The sequence below is a fragment of the Solenopsis invicta genome, chromosome 9 (genome assembly GCF_016802725.1).
Source record: "Solenopsis invicta isolate M01_SB chromosome 9, UNIL_Sinv_3.0, whole genome shotgun sequence".
Taxonomy (NCBI): Eukaryota; Metazoa; Arthropoda; class Insecta; order Hymenoptera; family Formicidae; genus Solenopsis; species Solenopsis invicta.
The window spans coordinates 14,201,518-14,220,317 of NC_052672.1; the positions used below are offsets into that span (position 1 = coordinate 14,201,518).

The 18,800-nt window shown below is 33.1% G+C and overlaps 3 protein-coding genes and 2 long non-coding RNA genes across 15 annotated transcripts; 3 read left to right on the top strand and 2 right to left on the bottom strand.

Annotated features, from left to right (window-relative positions):
* The first annotated feature begins 384 nt into the window (after positions 1-384).
* Positions 385-6,145, top strand: LOC105193429. 6 transcript variants are annotated; one of them, XR_005575559.1, is made up of 7 exons: positions 385-515; positions 797-1,328; positions 2,874-3,178; positions 3,296-3,437; positions 3,933-4,206; positions 4,981-5,088; positions 6,027-6,145. It is a non-coding gene; the product is annotated as an uncharacterized LOC105193429 (long non-coding RNA). The 6 variants fall into 6 exon arrangements; XR_005575561.1 differs by having other exon boundaries at positions 388-515; positions 1,015-1,328; XR_005575560.1 differs by lacking the exon at positions 385-515 and having other exon boundaries at positions 616-950; positions 1,015-1,328.
* LOC105193431 (peptidoglycan-recognition protein LC) lies at positions 2,145-9,490 on the bottom strand. Of its 4 annotated transcripts, XM_011157865.3 has the most exons (5): positions 8,921-9,480; positions 8,506-8,853; positions 6,132-6,750; positions 3,945-4,094; positions 2,145-3,592 (listed from the first exon to the last, which is right to left on the bottom strand). In XM_011157865.3, exons 3-5 carry the CDS (start codon positions 6,745-6,747, stop codon positions 3,069-3,071), a joined length of 1,290 nt encoding a protein of 429 aa, XP_011156167.1. In that variant the 5' UTR covers positions 6,748-6,750; positions 8,506-8,853; positions 8,921-9,480; the 3' UTR covers positions 2,145-3,068. The 4 variants fall into 4 exon arrangements, with proteins under 4 accessions (XP_011156167.1, XP_039309474.1, XP_011156168.1 ...); XM_039453540.1 differs by having other exon boundaries at positions 8,506-9,480; XM_011157866.3 differs by lacking the exon at positions 3,945-4,094 and having other exon boundaries at positions 8,506-9,490.
* On the top strand, positions 6,626-9,670 carry LOC105193430. The gene is made up of 3 exons (XR_850595.3): positions 6,626-6,857; positions 6,943-7,011; positions 7,903-9,670. It is a non-coding gene; the product is annotated as an uncharacterized LOC105193430 (long non-coding RNA).
* A 2,730-nt stretch (positions 9,671-12,400) lies between these two features.
* LOC105193427 (ubiquitin-conjugating enzyme E2 W) lies at positions 12,401-15,683 on the bottom strand. 2 transcript variants are annotated; one of them, XM_011157860.3, is made up of 4 exons: positions 14,949-15,117; positions 13,933-14,283; positions 13,781-13,856; positions 12,401-13,583 (listed from the first exon to the last, which is right to left on the bottom strand). In XM_011157860.3, the coding sequence occupies exons 1-4, from the start codon at positions 14,955-14,957 to the stop codon at positions 13,570-13,572; spliced, it is 450 nt and encodes a 149-aa protein (XP_011156162.1). In that variant the 5' UTR covers positions 14,958-15,117; the 3' UTR covers positions 12,401-13,569. The 2 variants fall into 2 exon arrangements, with proteins under 2 accessions (XP_011156162.1, XP_011156161.1); XM_011157859.3 differs by lacking the exon at positions 14,949-15,117 and adding an exon at positions 15,180-15,683 and having other exon boundaries at positions 12,802-13,583.
* Positions 15,684-15,996: 313 nt separating this feature from the next.
* On the top strand, positions 15,997-18,567 carry LOC105193426 (ataxin-3). Of its 2 annotated transcripts, none has more exons than XM_026135897.2 (5): positions 15,997-16,263; positions 16,357-16,521; positions 16,727-16,863; positions 17,413-17,585; positions 17,663-18,567. In XM_026135897.2, the coding sequence occupies exons 1-5, from the start codon at positions 16,240-16,242 to the stop codon at positions 18,295-18,297; spliced, it is 1,134 nt and encodes a 377-aa protein (XP_025991682.1). In that variant the 5' UTR covers positions 15,997-16,239; the 3' UTR covers positions 18,298-18,567. The 2 variants fall into 2 exon arrangements, with proteins under 2 accessions (XP_025991682.1, XP_011156160.1); XM_011157858.3 differs by having other exon boundaries at positions 17,431-17,585.
* The last annotated feature ends 233 nt before the right edge of the window (positions 18,568-18,800 follow it).

An 18,800-nucleotide genomic window follows, 5' to 3' on the forward strand; every position in this document is an offset into this window, starting at 1 on the left:
TACACCGGCTCGATCCACTGGATGCCCACGACGATCGCGTACACACACTTCTCATAATCTCGATTCCGGACTTCGGAGCTGTGCGTGCACGCCGTTCACGCCACAGGAATCGTGTTATGGCCGCTCGGCGGCGCGCACGCAACACGTCACCCGCCAAAATGGCCATCTTCGAAATGCGCAATCGACGCGCCGCTCACACACCCCCGTCGTCGGACGCGTCGATACCCGCCGCATGGCTATATCCCCCTTCCCCTCGTCGTCGTCCACGTGATGTCGCGTAAGAAAAACCGGGAACTGTCTAGAAAGATTTTTTTCCCACTCGGAACTGCTGCACTCTCGTCAATTCGCACAAGAGAAAAAAAGAAGTTCGTCTTGAAAAACCGTTCGACTTGCTTTTTTGTGTTTTGTCGACCGTCGAGATCAAGATTTTCGGATCTACACCAGCGACTAGTGCGACTACACGCATCTAACGCTTCGAAGGAACACGTGCGTGGCTTCGCGGGAAAACGTGAAAGGTGACGCGCGATCGGAACCTACGAGATCGCTTTCGTTTTCCTTCCGGAAACGACGATACGTGACGAGAGCCGATTGGCCGTAGCGTCGCTTTTCCTGACGCGCGTCGCGTATACAAGAGCGTCGTATCCGTGAAAAGGAATTACAGAGGAAGCGACCAATTAGAACGAAGAGATCTTCGTCTCTCGTATTCTGATTGGTCGAATTCTATTTTAATAGTGCTTTCGACTGGCGTGTTCTTCCTGTTCATGGCGGGTTAATGTCGTCACATACTTTATCTTAGGTTCTCATTGGATGATTCCAGCATATGGCGTCAACTTTGGGTTAAACCCAATTAAACCCCGCTGCTCTCGAAAGTACTATGATCCTACATGTCACTTTCTGATCCCGATTAGTTTAATTGGTCAATTTATTTTATAAATTGCAAAACTCAAAAAGTTAGTGATTCTAACCTAATTTTTTAATTTAAATAAATTAAAAGACTACATTATTAATTTAAAGGATCATACTCAATCAGCCTCTTGTAGCTGCACCATGCTACACTTTTTGCATTCGAGGCACGAGATAAGATGGAGAATCAACTGTTGAAAGGAAAAGGAGAAGAGCTAAAGGCTAAAATGCAAAGGAATTGTATATTTATTTATCTTTGGAACTGTGTGTAAATAAGCATGTTTGTCGAAATACGTACGTTTCATCACGTAATCACGTAATGCAGTAGTGTACCTATTTATTGCCTCTCACGAACGTCGCACGCTCAATTACGCACGTTCAATTACATTTAATTACAGTAGGACTCGTGAAACATTACTCACATGGTATTGTATTGTATACAATTACATTGTAAAATATTACGATATACTTTGTAATTTGCTCAATAATAGCGAATTATTAATAACGATTATACACACTTCTGTTGTTAATTCGTCGATAGCAGAACAAAATAATTTTCCCAATGATGAATATTTGAACAAGATTTACATAGACTCCACTATTTTATTTCATATCAAATTCCTGCCGCAAATTTACTTTAGAACACTATAGAAATGTCTATAGTTCTCAATGTGTTTTTTGAAACAGGTATTGCATATACGGAATGAAGTTCTCCTTATACAACTTTTATAATTTTTAATAAGGTAATACGTATGTTCATTACCTTATTAAAAATTATAAAAGTCATATAAGGAGAACCCCATTCCGTATATGCAATGCCTGTTTCAAAAAACACATTCAGAACTATAGATATTTTTTCTATAGAAAAATATATGGTTCTCCTTACATGACTTTTATAATTTTTAATAAGGTAATGAACATATGTATTACCTTATTAAAAATTATAAAAGTTGTATAAGGAGAATCCCATTCCATATATGCAATACCTGTTTCAAAAAACACATTCAGAACTATAGACATTTCTATAGTGTTCTAAAGTAAATTTACGGCAGGGATATGTTAATTATATCTTAATATATATATTTGATACATTAGTTACAGGAATTTTAATTAATGAGGTAATTGATTTAATTAAAATATGCCCTTTGCTGAATACCAATACATTTATATATATTTTTTAATCAAATTACTAGTGAGTGAAAGTGACGATAAAATAATAACCAGTGGAGAAAAGACAGAAATTGGATATATGTATGTTTATTTAAAAAATTATAGATTCACTAAATGTACAACAAATATTACATTTTTGAATAATATATACAAAATGTCCAAGCTTGGGGAAAAAACCAGAAATCTAGATTTTTAGTGTCTCTTAATTATGTGATTATTAACTCTAGCATATTGTAAAATATAATCACTTACATAGGTAATTGTCACATTGGCACCTTTAATTCTTTACATGAACAATTAAACTTGTGTTTCGTGAATAATCTCGCGTTTCAATATATTGATGAATGTGTATGGTTAATTTTAAAAACTTACTTTTTTAACTTTTTTCTGTTTAATATTTATTTCCATAATAATTTTCAATTATAACAAATTTATATTACCAATATTATTATAAAGTTTGACCTGTGCAATGTTTTTTTTATATCTTTTAAATTCAATATTTTTTTATACTATATTTTATATATTTCTTACTTATCAGCTGACTCTAATTAAATTTATTTACAAAATCTATATAAATTAGATCTTTTCAATTTTGCCACTTTATTCGAGTATGAAATGATTTTACATCAGTAAGAGGCTCACAATATTTTCAGTCAACTGTTATTTAAACTATTGGAATATATGAGTTTTTTAATTCATTGATTGATTCACAATCGTATTATATGCAAATGCAACTTTGCTCTATAAAAGCATTGATCAATTTACCAATTAAAAAACTCATTTCTGTCTCATGTTCACAGTGTTTTAAGCATCTTTTCATTCCGGTTTATCAAATATTAAACATGGATAAATGAGACTTACAACTCTCACAAGTACTGTGAATGTCTAAAGCAAATGCAGACAGATGGCAACTACAGATTTAAAGAAACAAAAGGGATGTGAATATTTTCAGAAATTGTATATTTCATTTACATATTTAAATTAAAGTTGTCGAGTCAAGGATAGGGTGACCAATGAGGCCACTTCTTAATTTCATTATATAAAGCATCTCCAGGACTGAGAGTCCCTGGCGAAACTTGTCGGTGACCTAACAGTTTATAGTCAGGTGAGATTTTCTCGTTTTTTACGCCGATCTCAATGATCTTTTGTGCGGCATGTAATTGCGTTTTTGGCGGTACAACTTTATTGAATGTACCAATAAAGGAAATGCCAATACTTCTAGAATTGAAGTTATAGGAATGGGCACCAACATGGTCCCAGCTTCTGCCAACATATGCACGACCATCGCCTCCGACAAGGAAATTATAACCGATATCTGACCAATTTTTAGATTCAATATGATAGGTCTGAGCAATTCTCACGCGGTATGTACACTCTGAATGCTTGACACATGGTTCTTGCGCGGTGTGACTGATAATTACGTATGGTACTGGCAGCTTCAGTTTTGTTAGAGGTTGTGCGGGTGGCTCCGCACCCCATTCGTTCCTCTCGACAAAACGTACCGAAGATGTTATTACACCTGAAAAAATTATGGAAATAAAGTATACATAAAAAAATTTTTTTAATGTCCTGTGCGGACAAATTAATAAATTAGGAATTTTAGTTCAATGCTGCATGCGGCAATTTTAATCATACACTAATTTTAATAATGAAACATTACTCTCTGTATGAGAATGCAAAGTATTTTGCAATGTACAATATGGAATTTGTGAAAAGCAAAACTTGAAGGGGTACACTTTTTACAGATGAATAAATGTAATAAATACGAATATGAAGTGCAGGGTATAGATTTAAATTTTGCAATCGCGATAAGATAACATTTGTTTCGTATTGCGCTTGTAAAACAAACAATTTTCCAGATGGACAATTACCCTCAATCGATGAGTCTGGAATTTCCGGGAAGAGCGGCGTGTTCGAGTGATGAGTGAAATATATACTTGTGATCACTACAGCAGCTAAAAGTATTAAAACTAAAACGCACGATAAAGCCGCGCATCTCCATGTCCAGAGCCATTGCGTCACTAGAATAATTAGAAAAAGCTTGTATTAGAATGATTAATTCTGATTTACAAACTACGTAATAGCGTTTGATGCGCGATTTTTACATCGGAAAGCGCCTATGCATAACGACAGGTATATAATTGCATTAAGCAGGTCGTGTTTAACGTTTTAATTCTTGTTCGATTACACTACTTTTCCGTTATTTTATTCACAGTCTAATAAACAATTTGCGACATGCAATACCTCGCCAATTTGCCAAAATAGTACCCTATATGTATATATGCTATGAAGTAAAAATAGCTTTTGTATATATATTTACATAGATAGCAACGTTTTTGTATAGTTGCTAGTATCATATTGCTTGTATCATGTATTGCTACCACAAAATTGCAACAACTAAATCACATTTATTAGCAAATTGATGCCATTACGATATGACAACTTTGGGTAGCAACTTGTCTATAATTTTGAAATTATCATCAAAATTTGTACTGTTAATGTTGTTTCCAAAATAACTATGAGACCATACAATATATGACACTGCTATCTTGCCATTAAAATCGCTAGCAATACATGCATACATTATTGCTTGTGTGTTGCTTAATTCAATTTGAAATCATTTGAAGACAAATATACAACAAATTGCCAGCATCATAAGTAATCACAAATTTATATAATTTTGCTGTAACGTTTTATTATGTGAGTAACTTTAAATCTTGAGAGGTGCAATTAAAAGTGTAAAAATGAATTTAAATCTGAAATATTGATCAAATTTACAATTACAATTTGCAATTTACATTATAAATCGCTTTATATTCTGGCATAGTTATGTCAAGATTATTAGTCAAAAGAACTGGTGATATTTAATTTTTTTATTAATGAAATGATTTTAAAAAATTGTTGCAGCCTGGGTGGATTTGATAACATTGTTATATCTTTTGCTCTGGAGAAATTATCAAAGCCACAAGAGAGATCATATTCAATCAATATATAATATGTCACATATTTTAAACAGTAAGATCATATATTATTTTTATCGAATTTATCTAGTAATGGCCAATTAAAACATATATTATTTTTATACTTGCTACTTTTCCATTATCTCAACATTATCATTTAAGTGATATTACAGAGTATTAAATGCTTATATATAAAATGAAGAGAATTGGATTCAGTGACGTTTTCGAATTTATCAGATGAAATTGTCGATTATGTGTTCAGGTTACTATTAAAATCAAATAAAATGTAAATAATCGTACGTTCTACTGATAAATTCAACATTTGAATATATATTAATTTTTCCGATTTAATATTATTTAGATACTCATAACATTTGCTTCAAATTATAAGCTTGAAAGTATTCATATGAAAGTAAGATATTAGAGTAATGATAATATTAATAAATTTATTTAAAGTATATTTATACTGAATCACGATTTATAATTTTCACGATTGAGTAATAATAATTAAAAAGTTAATAACTTTTAATTTATTATTAATTTTAAATGAATTCATTTTTAACTTTGACTAATTATTTTTAAAACACATAAATTTTAACTTATTAAATTGTTGCTAAGTTAAAAATTTATGTAAAAAAAAAATACATTTTCATAAAAGATAATATTTCTTTGTACATTTCTTTGTTATATCATATAAACTTACAAATAAAATATATTAAATTTATTTGATGATCCACATTGTAATTTTTGTTATTTTAAGTAATATAATTTTTAAAAATTACAACATTCAATTTAATATAAATATAATATTTTTCAAAATTAACTTTTAATTTAATTTAATCTTAATGCAACTTTTAACGTAACATATTTTTATAAGCCAATTTTAACTCGGTAAAAAAATATATTAATTACTCAACCCTGATAATATCTTGTATAAAATCTGTATCCTCCATTCTAAAACCAGAAACTTACTGAAAGATCTGTTCTTTTTAGCTACCTGACGTTTTGTACTTGAACATATCTGTGTTTAAAAACGACAAGTGGAACAAGAACAATAGATGCCTAAACAATCTATTGCACAGCATGATTGATCATTACCTTTATCTAAATCAGTATTTTGCGAAAAAATGGGTCTGTTGGAGGCTCCATCGTCCTTACTCGTCGACAAGTCCAAGACATTGATGTCGGAGGTTTTGCTGGCGTCGAGTTTATCCACATCCTGGACCAGAGCGGGATTCGTGCAAACGAACTGCTTTATGGTAACTGGACCCTTGTAGAAGGTCTTGTTACCCAGATGCACGTTCGTCGAGTTCTTCACGCAGATGTCGCCGAAATTCGACGGGTCGGCATTAGGAAGGACGATACCACCGTTTGTGGTAGCGATTGCTTGATGCTGCTGAACGATGGTCGACGATTCCGGCAGATTAGTGATCCAGCCGCCACCGCCTCCTTCCTCGACGTCCGTTTCCTCTTCCTCATCGTCATCGTCTATGTCACTGCACTGCGTAGAGGAATTTCCAATGCTACCATTACTTGGAACAACGACTCTGGTCTCCTTCGCTGAACACGCAGCTTCGCCGTGAAACTCTTCGACGGCGTGATTCTCGGTAGTCACAACAACACCGTTATTGCTGTTGCGATCCGGCTCCTTCGGACACTGGTGATTACTATTGAGCGTTTGCTGCTGCTGTTGTACCAGTGTCACCATACCCATGTGCTATACGAAAAAATCATCTTTGCATCGGATATGTTTTAAAATGCAGTAAGCTGCATGCAGCAGAATGTACTTGTCGAGAAACAACTACGGGATTTTTAAATAAATTCGTAAGGTCATTCGTACGATCCTTTCACTTTCATTAAAATATAAATGTGTGTGCGATGTAATTTTGTCTTTTCTTTCTGTCTTTAGATAAGAATCACATTTGGAAATGCAATTATTTTTCGTTAATGTAGGATGAATTTAAAAGTTTACGAAAAGGTATGGTTTTTATCTTAAAAATAAATTTTTCATAAATTCCGTCATTCAAAGGATATTCAAACAAAATTTTTTGCCAGATTTCTTTAGGTTTAAAAATTTATTTAAGAAAAATAAAATTTTTTAGTTCTCGTTGTAAGATTTGAAAAAGAATAAATTGAATTGTGTTTAAAATTGTCTAATGTTAGTGAAACCGGGCATTTTAGTATTATTAAATTATTGAGGAATATAAACTTGTTTCTAATCGACGTTGCCGGATGTGCCACTGTTGGAACCTTGTTTTACAACAATATAGGATGCTTCAATCAGAAAAATTATGTTGACAAAACGACAACGTAATTGTGTAGAGAATCAAGAAAATCAGATCAAATCATTGCAGATCGGGAAGTAATTTCGGCGATATAAACAGCAATAAAATAAGAAGCGTAAATAAGCAGATTAAAAGTAAAATTTGATAAATACTCTCTAATACAACTAACAAATTTATTCAAAATTCCAACATTATACTGCATGCAAGATAGAGATCGCACTTATGCATTTTATATATTACAAATATTTATACTTTAATTATCGTGAATCGAAAAGTTAGATGTATATATTAAAGATGTCCAGTATTGTTGACAAATTCTTTAGTTTAGTAAACAAATTCTTTAGTTCAGTAAACAAATTCTTTATATCTAAGAGTCATACAATTTCGATGAGTCATGGGTATTCCTCTGAAGGCAAACACGCTGGACACCGTTAATATATTGGGTGCTGTTAATATAATGGGTTCTTTTCGTCTGGAACTTTTTACTGTACATCATTATTTTAAAAATAAACGTCACGATTAATGCATGTTTTAATAAATGTTTCAGTAAAGTTAATAATATTACTTTTAAATTCTGTTTCTAGAGATTCACGCGCCAATCACAATGGAATATATTTCAGATAAAGTATATAATATGTGCAAAAGAAAAACGATAAGTATCTTCTGTAAGAAGCATACGAAACATCATCTACAACGAATTGATTTTTTCGTAAACAAATTATGGACATCGATTATACTAATCACTGAAGGAGCGTGGACGTCACAGTATCGTATCTTCCATCGAAATTGTTTTATTGCGAAATAAGTTGCATCTAATCTAGTTGATCAATCGCATCCTGCTTATCTATAATCACAGTAGCAAATTTCTAATTGGGTATGGCGATTCTTGTTCAAAAGTAAAAGTATTTATATCTTCAATCGCAGATGCTTCATCTGTTTTCGTGTCTTATTATAGTAAATTACACGTCAATTGTAAGACTAATCATCGTGATTAAAAATACAAACGTTTTATACGTTTTATTTAAATCAGGAACTTGTAGATAAAACCAAGGATTTATAAGTAAAGAACAATCAGTGAGCTCAATCAGGAAACGTCACTTGTCAGTATCCTAAATCTTTGCAACTGGTCGGCAACAATCCTCATTAGTCGCTAAATTAAGGATCGATTGACTCATACTAAAGATTACCTTGTATAAATCATTGTTCGTGCTGGCGACGGTCACTTTGCCAACACTTTGTCAACCATCAATCTATGACATAGTGCCGTTACCGTGGAAGATGCTTCACGGAAAGGAAAACTTCATTCGAGCTAGCCCTCGACACGTTGTTGACTCCACCTGCTGTTGGAGAATGTTGTACCGAAACAAAGTATAATCCGAACAAGAACGATCTACTATCAGTTATCTCCGTTGATCCTACGACACTGTCAGACAGATACTGACTTCAGCGATGACGCCACGTAACTGCTGAAGGACAACGCGTTTTGGAGGTGGAAAGCTCTCTCGTTTCTTGCTCGTGACGAGAGACGAATCAAACTAATAGAAGAAAAAAAAAGGAAAAACAGGAAACGAAAATTGCGTACACCGATATTTCTTTTCGCACCTTTCGCACAAATATTCTCTTGTCTAATTTAGATGGTAACGCCTCTGATTCCTGTGCTGATACGTGGATGACATCGCGGTCATCATGTGCCTCATTCAATCTACGTCACTGCTGCAGATCGTACTGCGTATTAATTACAAAGCCACAGTAAATGCAACACAATCCAAGGAAATATATATATATTATATATATATTTTTTTTTTAATATACACGTCACTTATAGTTTCTATTGCAAAAAAACGATTTGCAATTTGCAAACACTCACTGACAAACTGCCGATGGAATCAAATTAAATACTCGTAATGGCGGTGTTATCACTGTTCAATCTAACATAGAAGAGACTGTTGTCACGTTGTCGGATGCGTTCAGAAATCGTTGGCCCCACTCTTTCCCTCTTTCTCTCTACCACAACTGTTAACGATGCAGCTGCGGTATGCAGCATGTATATGCGATAACGCTTTACACAATTTTTAGTCTTTTTCTTGAAGTCGGATATAGACTTGCAACTTTATTTCGATGACTGGTGATTTCTAACATTAATAGCCCATCAAAGCATCTACATTAATTGTATTGTATAATTTTTTTGCAATTAGAAATACAAAAATACAATTTTAAAAAAATTAACATTTTGTGCTAATTATATGAAGAGCATATAATATATTATACACAATTGTCTTAAATTAGAAGCCGATGTATTTTTTTTTAATTTGGAGATGTAATAAGAGTACAAAAAATCTTTCTATCTAAAAACAAACTTATATTTAATTATACATCATTATGTATTTTAATACTTTAAACAAATTTAGAAAAACATTTTGAGAAACTATCTTTCAATGTCTGAAAAATTTCAGCAGCATATGAATCAGATAATGTACTAAAATCAACTCTGAATAAAGCGAGATTGCGAATTGAACGCATTTAACATATTCAGATGTCGATATGTATTAATTCAATATATTTTACGAAAAGTATTATACATATTCAATAATAATATAAAATAATATTGATTCTACAAGAATTTATTTATTTATATACAATAAAATACTGACTACATGAATAATCAACATGAGTGTGGCGAATCGACAAAATAAATGAAAGTATTACAAACGAAATGATAACGATTTTGCAACACTAATAAGAATGTATACGTATATGATAAATACGCGAATGCAGATCTATATAAGATGATAATTCTTTAATCAGAATGTCTTCCTTAATGCTATTACACTTAATAAGAAACTTAATTTATATAATAACTGGTGATATGAGCATAGAGTTCAAACGCGTTGTCGCAAAAATTCAATTGTACAAAATTACATGCATAAAGATGCGACAAAATTATAATATGATCAGCAAGGAAATCGAAAGTGTAGATTAAACTCCTTCTTTTTGGAAGGAAAAATTGATTTTAAAAACTGAGAAAAATTTTGAAATCATAAATAAATAACATGTGTTCATTCTACTTGGTTATAAAATAGTTATTTGTATAATGATTGCAAGGCTTATGGTGATTTCGGTCTGGAAACTGTGGAGTCGCGATTAAAACTTATTTATACTTTGATATCGTATGTATTTCACACATACACGTAACCATCCCTGATTAAAAAGACCGATAGAAAACGATAGAAAGTATCAGAAACCTGATTCAAAACAATAGAATTCTATCGTTTTGAATCAGGTTTCTGACACTTTCTATCGTTTTCTATCGGGTTTTTTTTATCATGGATTGCTTAAAAGCACTATATTCGTGCACCTTTATTGATAAATGCTATTCATATCTATAGATATTTTATTAAATTATTTTATTAATTTAAATTGAAGATTGTTACATATGGATATACAAATACAACTAGGATTTACCTCCCGCACAGAATGGCTTCTGAGAATAGTTAATTGCGAAAGTAATTGGAGAGCACAGGAAAAGTAATTTCTTAGAACGTAGATCTCGGGAGTAGTTGTATTAATTTCGACATTTACCGAAGACTCGATAAAACTAAAAATTTACAATAGTTTATAATAAAATTGTAAAAAGAAGTTCAAAAATGTACAAGAAAGCGTATGAAACTAATTGTGTTAATTAAAATATTTAACATCAATCTTCTCTTTAACATTAATAAGAAATTACTCGAAAAATAATGATAATCTGTCATTTTCTTCTTTGTCATATTTAATATATTACAATACAAATGTAATCTATTAAATCTGAATTGATAATATCAATATTAATTTGTAATTATACAGGGTGTCTAAAAAAAGGGGTCACATATTTTGATAGCAAGTAGTATTAATCAAAACAAAAAGAAAAGGTCTAATTAACATGGGTCCTGAAACTAATATCTTCAAAGATACAAGCTATTTTATTATTTGAGCTCTTTGTCATTTTCTTATTAGTCGGGTACTCTTTAGAATGTAATGAACAAAGGAGTAGGGAAGAGTGGGGTACAATGGGGATATCTTTTTTCTAGGTGCCTTAAAAAATAAACAAAAAGAGATAAAGAAATAATTTTTATTTTAATATGAAATGTAATCATTAATCTTCTATTAAAAAAACTGAAATAAAGAAACTAAATGTATGTACATATGATAACAAAATAAAAACTCCTTTTTTTTTACAAAAACAAAAAATTTTAATGCTGACTGAGACGATTAATCTCGTACTGACGAACTCTCGTATAGCAACAGTAGTAAACAGTAGTCTTTTGTTTACTAGGGCTCCTCACATTCGTCAAGGCCTACGCAATGTCGTTTGACTTGTAATATCTATTGCAAATGTAAATCAGGAGACATTCTAAAGATGACACGACTAATAAGAAAATGACAAAGGGCTCGAATAACAAAATAGCTTGTATCTTTGAAGATATTAGTTTTAGGACCCATGTTAATTAGACCTTTTCTTTTTGTTTTGATCAATACTACCTGCTATCAAAATATGTGACCCTTTTTTTAGACACCCTGTATGATACAAATTGCAAGCTTAAAATTAAGATAAGAATAGAATTGAATATTTCTTTTTAATTAATCACAAATTAAGCTTTTATCTTTTAATTCTTTTGTGTTTTTTTAATTACTCGATTATTAAGGAATATTTATATTAAAAATAATTCATCATAGAAGATTACATATTCAAAAGTAATATACAAAAATAGATTTCTTAAGTTATTTTTAACTAATCAGCAATTTTTAGAAAATAAATTATAATGGTATTTCAATAAAAAATATCGCTATTAATATTTGTAATATAATATTTATAATATAAAGCATTAATTGTATGAAATATTTTTCTAATAAATTATTGTCATTATTATGCTTTAATTTTAATTTGATACTACATATACATACGCACAATTATATTTTAAAACTTTTGTCATCTTAAATTTGTTTCGTACATACATGTAGGTAGTAAACGCCAAATATTAATGCATAAAACGCAATAAATTAATGACTGGAGAAAGATTATAAGAAATTGTTATCACGTCCAAATGTTATTAAGAAATTTAATATCACGTTTAACATTTACATTTTTAAATGTACAAAGTTTTACCACCTAATATAAGTAATGAGAGATTATGTGACACAAAAATTTAGAAACATTAGACTGTATGCCAATTTTATTAATAATATTGCAATGCCATTAATTAATCTCACATATTATATATTACTTTGAATAACATCCTATTTTATGTTGAATAATAGCTAACGAATTTTGTTTGTATATATATTGAACTTTTACAGAGCTTCCAAATTTTTTGAAGGATTTTACGTATTATGACAATAAATGTTTCTTCATATGTATTTAAATAAAAATCAACTTTATTTTTTGTAAGTGCTATCGATAAAAAGTTTAATATATATGAGTTATTATATATCAATTCTCACTGTAATTGTTTAAATATATGTACTTTATTAAATACACAGTTTTGATATAATCTAAGTGATATAGCCTCAAGAAGCCTAAAAGAAACAAATAAATGCAATGGGAATGTATTAAAAACAACAGTTTAATAAAAAAAAGCTTATTTAAAAAGCAAAACTATGTTATTTTTAATCACATTATTGTAAAAGGAAGTTAATGCATAATAAAGTAGTCTTTATCACTGAATTTTAAGTAAAATTTGTTTTTATACAATTTATTCGCTCATTATAAATTAATATTTGATTTTTGGTAAAAACAGCAGAAACTAAATCGTTAGAATATAGCAATTATATAATATATGCAGATATTTACCATATAATTTTATGATTTCTAAATTTATTCAATGATTTTATTAACATACATCAGCAATCTCCTTAAATTTGGAGTAACAAGAGAGAAAACTTTATCTATATTAATAAATAATACCTCTCGTTTTAGTATTGATTTACTGATCTGATAATAATTCAATGTAACTATAAATACGCTTTACTATCAGCAACATTGCAATAATTTATGATTAAACAACTCGTACAGTTTACATTAATTCTATAATTATAATAAGTAAATTGTAGCCTTGTGTCTTTTTTTAAAAGTGTCTAATTTCTTGTTATATTGACTATATAATATTGTAAAATTCTATTGATTTAATGCATCAGGTTCCATTTGGATGTTATCCCACTTGGTCCAACAATCCAATGTTGACAAGCTGACAAAGATTTTTGCACCATCTTCAATATTAGACACTGTCATCTAAAAAAAACAATTTACTCATTGTAAAAAATTACCTTTCTATATATATATATATATTTTTTTTTTTTTAATATATATACACACACATCTAAATTAGAATATAGTGAATTACAAATGTTATCCAACAAAACTTAATAAAATATGAAAAACAGGGAGAGATCCTGAAAGTTACACAATTTATATATAAAGCTTCTTACCATGATACCACCATTTTGTCTTTTTTGGATTCTTGTTGCAAGTTTTCACATAAAATGTATTGTCAGGTGGTCTCTTCTACAGAGAAAATTTTTGCATTATTTATGGATTAAGATTCTGATATGTTCATACATCTAATGGCTGTATCTCACACCTTCTCTTTACAGCTGCTTAGCATGGAAATGATACTCAGGCAGATGCTTTGCACACTCAAAGCAGGAGACCAATCCTCTGTTAATATGGATAAACAAATATGACCATTGCTGTAGACATGTGGATGTATAGGTATATTTCCACCAATGAAAGTCACTTCTGGTGAGTCAAACGGATATTTAGAACTGAACTTAAATTGGAGCTGAAATTGTTCCCCTTCGTATAGGGTGCCTTTAGCACCTTCCATGTGGATGATCCACTGTGTCAAATTCTGCCCAGCCAGTTCTCCATCTACGTGCACACCTGGTGGAGGCTCGCGTATTAAAGACATCAACTCCTTCTGCAGTCTCCTCTATGGAAATAAATTTATTTAATGTACCATTTTTTCATTGTTATCAAATTATAAAAGAAACTATTTTGTTCAATGAAGTATTGTGAAACATATCAGTTTTTGCAGATGTTAATATCAGTAGATAATTTCTTCAGTTTGTTCATGCTAAATATAAAAATATTAATGGAGAAACTATCTTATCTTTATGGAAGATCCCTATTTAACACATGTTATATATATGGTATATACGTATGTAAAGAATAAAATTATCAACTTTTAATACAGATATTAACATATTATCTATAAAAACAGCATTATGTATATTATTCATAATATATATATCTCATTGAATGGCTTAGTTTTTTTATAGATCTTTATAGAAGATTTCTATTCAACAAACTTTAAACAATATAAATTATATAGAGGATGGAAAAAAAACAAAAAATGAAACATTCACGAGGCGTGCACTTGTGATAAACAGTAGCAAAATTTAAAAAATCGTTAAATGACATGCGTTGTTTAAGGATAAATATAATTGCATTTGTAAAATTCTTCACTGAATAATTAGTCCTTAAATCGGGACCGACTACATCAATAACGGATACGCTTAACAATATTGTTCGTTACTGCCGATCGCAACCCGTTGACGATCAGCAAGCGTAAACAGGTTGTCACAGAGTTCGTACATTTTCCATTTTGTCTCGCAATGTCCGTCAGAATCACGCTCGATCGTTCAGTTTTGTTGCAAGTCGGGAATCGAGGAAATACCCCCCTCCCCCCACTTCTCTCTTTCTTTCCTTCAGTTTTTCGATTTCTTCCCAGATTACGCGGGTTGCTAGCAATCGTTGTTTCGCTCGTGTCCCCGGGATCACGCGCGCGCGAGTAGATCGCAGAAAAAAAAATGGAAACTGACGTACCTTCGATGGGGACGTTGCTGCCATTGTCGGTAAAGCGCTCTCCATCGAGAAACATAACCGCGGCCTGTTCGCGGGAGCGGGCACTCGTCCTCTCTGTCGCCGTACTTCCTCAGTGGAGCAGCGTCTCTCGATGTCTCACGTTCGCCCGCGGTCTCGCATTCTTACGCGGAACAGTCGGTGCAACGAGGGAGGACGATTGTGGGGAAAACGGACGGTGGCAGTCTCGTTCAGGGCTCCCGCAGCGTCATCGGCGACTGCTGCATTCGCGCGACACGGCCGAGTTGTTGCGAAGCACAGAGCGCACGATCGTCGTCACACGTACACACACTGACGGAGTGCACGTACGCGCAACGGTACTTTTACAAGGATGTGTGAAGAACAGAGAGCTGTAACCGGGCGAGCGAATTTGCCACGATTGGCCGTCGACGACGGAATCTGTGTGATCTGTCCGATGACAGGACGTCCACGAGAAGGTGAAGGACCAGGAGAACGCGCGGCAGTGAAGAGAATGAGGATCGCGTGATACGTGCGGAATCTGCGCGAATCTTCGGCTCGCCTCGAAAGTCAATGGGGCGCAGCGCGCGATATCGACACGCTGTAGAGACTCCTTCAATAATTTACAGTTCGCTGCAATGACTGAGAACGAGGAATCGATGCCTCGTAGACGTCAAAGTGCAAACGCATGATCCGCTCTTTAAAAACGTGCGCGCGCTCGATCCGGAAACGGCTGACCGGATGTCGAGCCGCGCAGCCTCGCATGCGCATCCCGCATTGGACACATTTTGGAGGAACGCCTTCACATTGGCCATTACGAGTATAGGCGAGTTTTCACGCACGAAACCTTCGGATTCGGTACTTCCGGCAACCTAAATCAACGACGCGACGCAATGGTAATCGCTTGTTCATGGCCGTAGCCCGTAGCCTGAAAATATTTTTGCGGATGACGTTCTCTCGCGCGCCCGAGATTGGCGGAGCAACGTTACATTTACGGTTATTATTACGCGTCTGACACGGGCACAGGGTTCGCGTTATCCTCGGTATCGCCGGGTGAATTTGTGCAATGGAGAGCATATTTCACGAAAAGGTAAATGACTTGTCGTCGTCGCGCGTGACAATTAACTCGTCATCCGCCTCCGTTTAGACAGATCACCGCGCATCTCATGTTTTTTTTCCGCAGCAAGAAGGATACCTGTGCGCTCAGCACTGCCTAAACGCGTTATTACAAGGCCCGTACTTCAACGCCGTCGACCTGGCGAACTTCGGCCACCAGATGGACGAGGAGGAGAGAATTCGGATGGCCGAGTCAGGCGTTGACAGCGAGGACTACAAACTGTTCCTTGAGGTAAACACGACGTCGGAGCAGCTCGGCGTATTATAATTTGCAAAACGCTTTCAACGTTAAAGGCACCACATCAGATTACAGAAAGACATTTTATCTCCTTTGAAAATAAAAATTCCCTTAATGAACGCTTGACATTGCTATTATTACTGCCAAGAGCACTGAAAATAAATACTGTGTGTAACAACAACAAATTGCTTATGTTTAGCAACCATCAGGAAACATGGACGACAGTGGATACTTTTCAGTTCAAGTTATTAGCAGTGCTTTGAAAGTTTGGGGTTTAGAACTGATTCCATATAACAGCACGGAACCGACAGCATTACTGGCACAGAATGATCCTTCGTAGGTTATTGATAATTTGTCCGGACCCATCTTTGCATTGTTGTCTTGAGACCTTTTGTTCTATTGTGCTTGTAGAAAAGCACTGTTTCCATAAATTTCATTGTTAGAACAATTACAGTAAATCACACATACCAATTACATATGAATTAAGTAATATTTATATATGTATAGTAGAACATGATTATCTGACCTTCTTATGAAGCACTCTTTCTTCACAAGTTTAATCAGTTTTATATGTACAGTTATATTTTATATTTTTGTATTGTAGCTAATGTATCAAAGAATTATGTCTCATTAAGATTTTAGAAATAACACATGATTATATAAAGTTTAAAAATATAAAATAATTTTAATCTAAAATATTTTTCATATAATGAAATATAACTTTTTTTATCCAGCTTTCTCAATTATTTCACATTAGGTTGGCTAATTAATTTCTACTTACATTTATTTGTACTATACATTTGTATTACTTATACTCTCATGCTCTTCAAAGACGATAAAATGAGTAATTTTATTTATAATAATTTTATAAAATAATGCGTGAAGTGGCGATGTAATTTTCAGGCGGATGAGAGCATATATTTGTAATTATAAGGGACATTGGTTTACGATAAGAAAACTCGGAAGCCAGTGGTTTAATTTAAATTCAATGCTTAGCGGACCCCAGCTTATATCAGACACATACCTCACAATGTACCTAGCTCAATTGTTACAAGAAGGTAAGCACATATAGCGAGATGATAACAAAAAACATGCCGATTGAGAGGTATGTCAATCTCCAATGTTTTTTTTATAGGTTATTCAATTTTTATCGTTATTGGTACCCTTCCGCAATGTCCCGCCGAAGATGTTCTTCTAAAAAATCCAATAGTTGCGATGAAAAGCAATTCAAACTTGGAATCAAAGACCACATCCAAAGGCAATCGCTTAGGCACCAAGTTGGAAGACGAAATCTTGAAAACTGCGCTCGCGATGGGAGAGGTAAAGGTCCCACAATCTTCAAGTGCAACCAGAGACGTATCCTCGCTCTTGCACAAACCTGGATTATCCACGGATGAACCTCGTGAAAGGATAATTCCCATAAGAGTCGAGGGCAGGGAAGAGAAGAGTGATGAAGAGGAGGATGAAAATGTGCAATTAGCTAGAGCTTTACAAATGAGTTTGCAAAACGACGAAGACGACGTAGACAAAACACTAAAGTTGAGATTAGATCTTCATACTGATGATGGTATAAAGACGCATTTAACAGACTCAGCGAACGATGCGACGGATGAAGATGATGAGTTGAGACGAGCCTTGCAGCTGAGTCTCGAATGTGTCACTGCCCCACCGACACCCGATCCTGAAGATTTACGCTGGCGTAGACTAAATCACTTCAACATCTACACGAGGACGTCCAGCAGTGAAGCTCCCGCAAAGCTGAACACTTAACAATAAGCGCGAACTCTGCACAAATTATTATCTATTACTAAACTGACCGTTTTACTGTAAATTATACGAGTAGTTGAGCTCGAGAAGATATGTCACTTTGTATACTAATGATAAGAGAACTGCAATGGTAGGGGAGGCACCTTATGTCAAACAAGATTGAGATACATTTTCGATTCCTCGAGACCGAGTGGAGCTCTTGGTGACTTCTCGTTCTCCCTCTCAACTTTGTTATACTAATCGTTCTCGGAATAAAAACGTTTGAGCAAGAAATCTGCCGTTGCTGACCAATTCAGATTTGAATATGTATATTATGTGTGTATGTGACAATTTATATATATATATATATATATATATATATATATATATATATATATACATATAATATATTTAAAATACATTATAAAATATATTTGAAAAAGAATCAATTTAATATTGAACATATAGCGACATCTCTTTCATTATATATAGACTTTATGAGAAGAAATTGACATTTCTTAGATCGG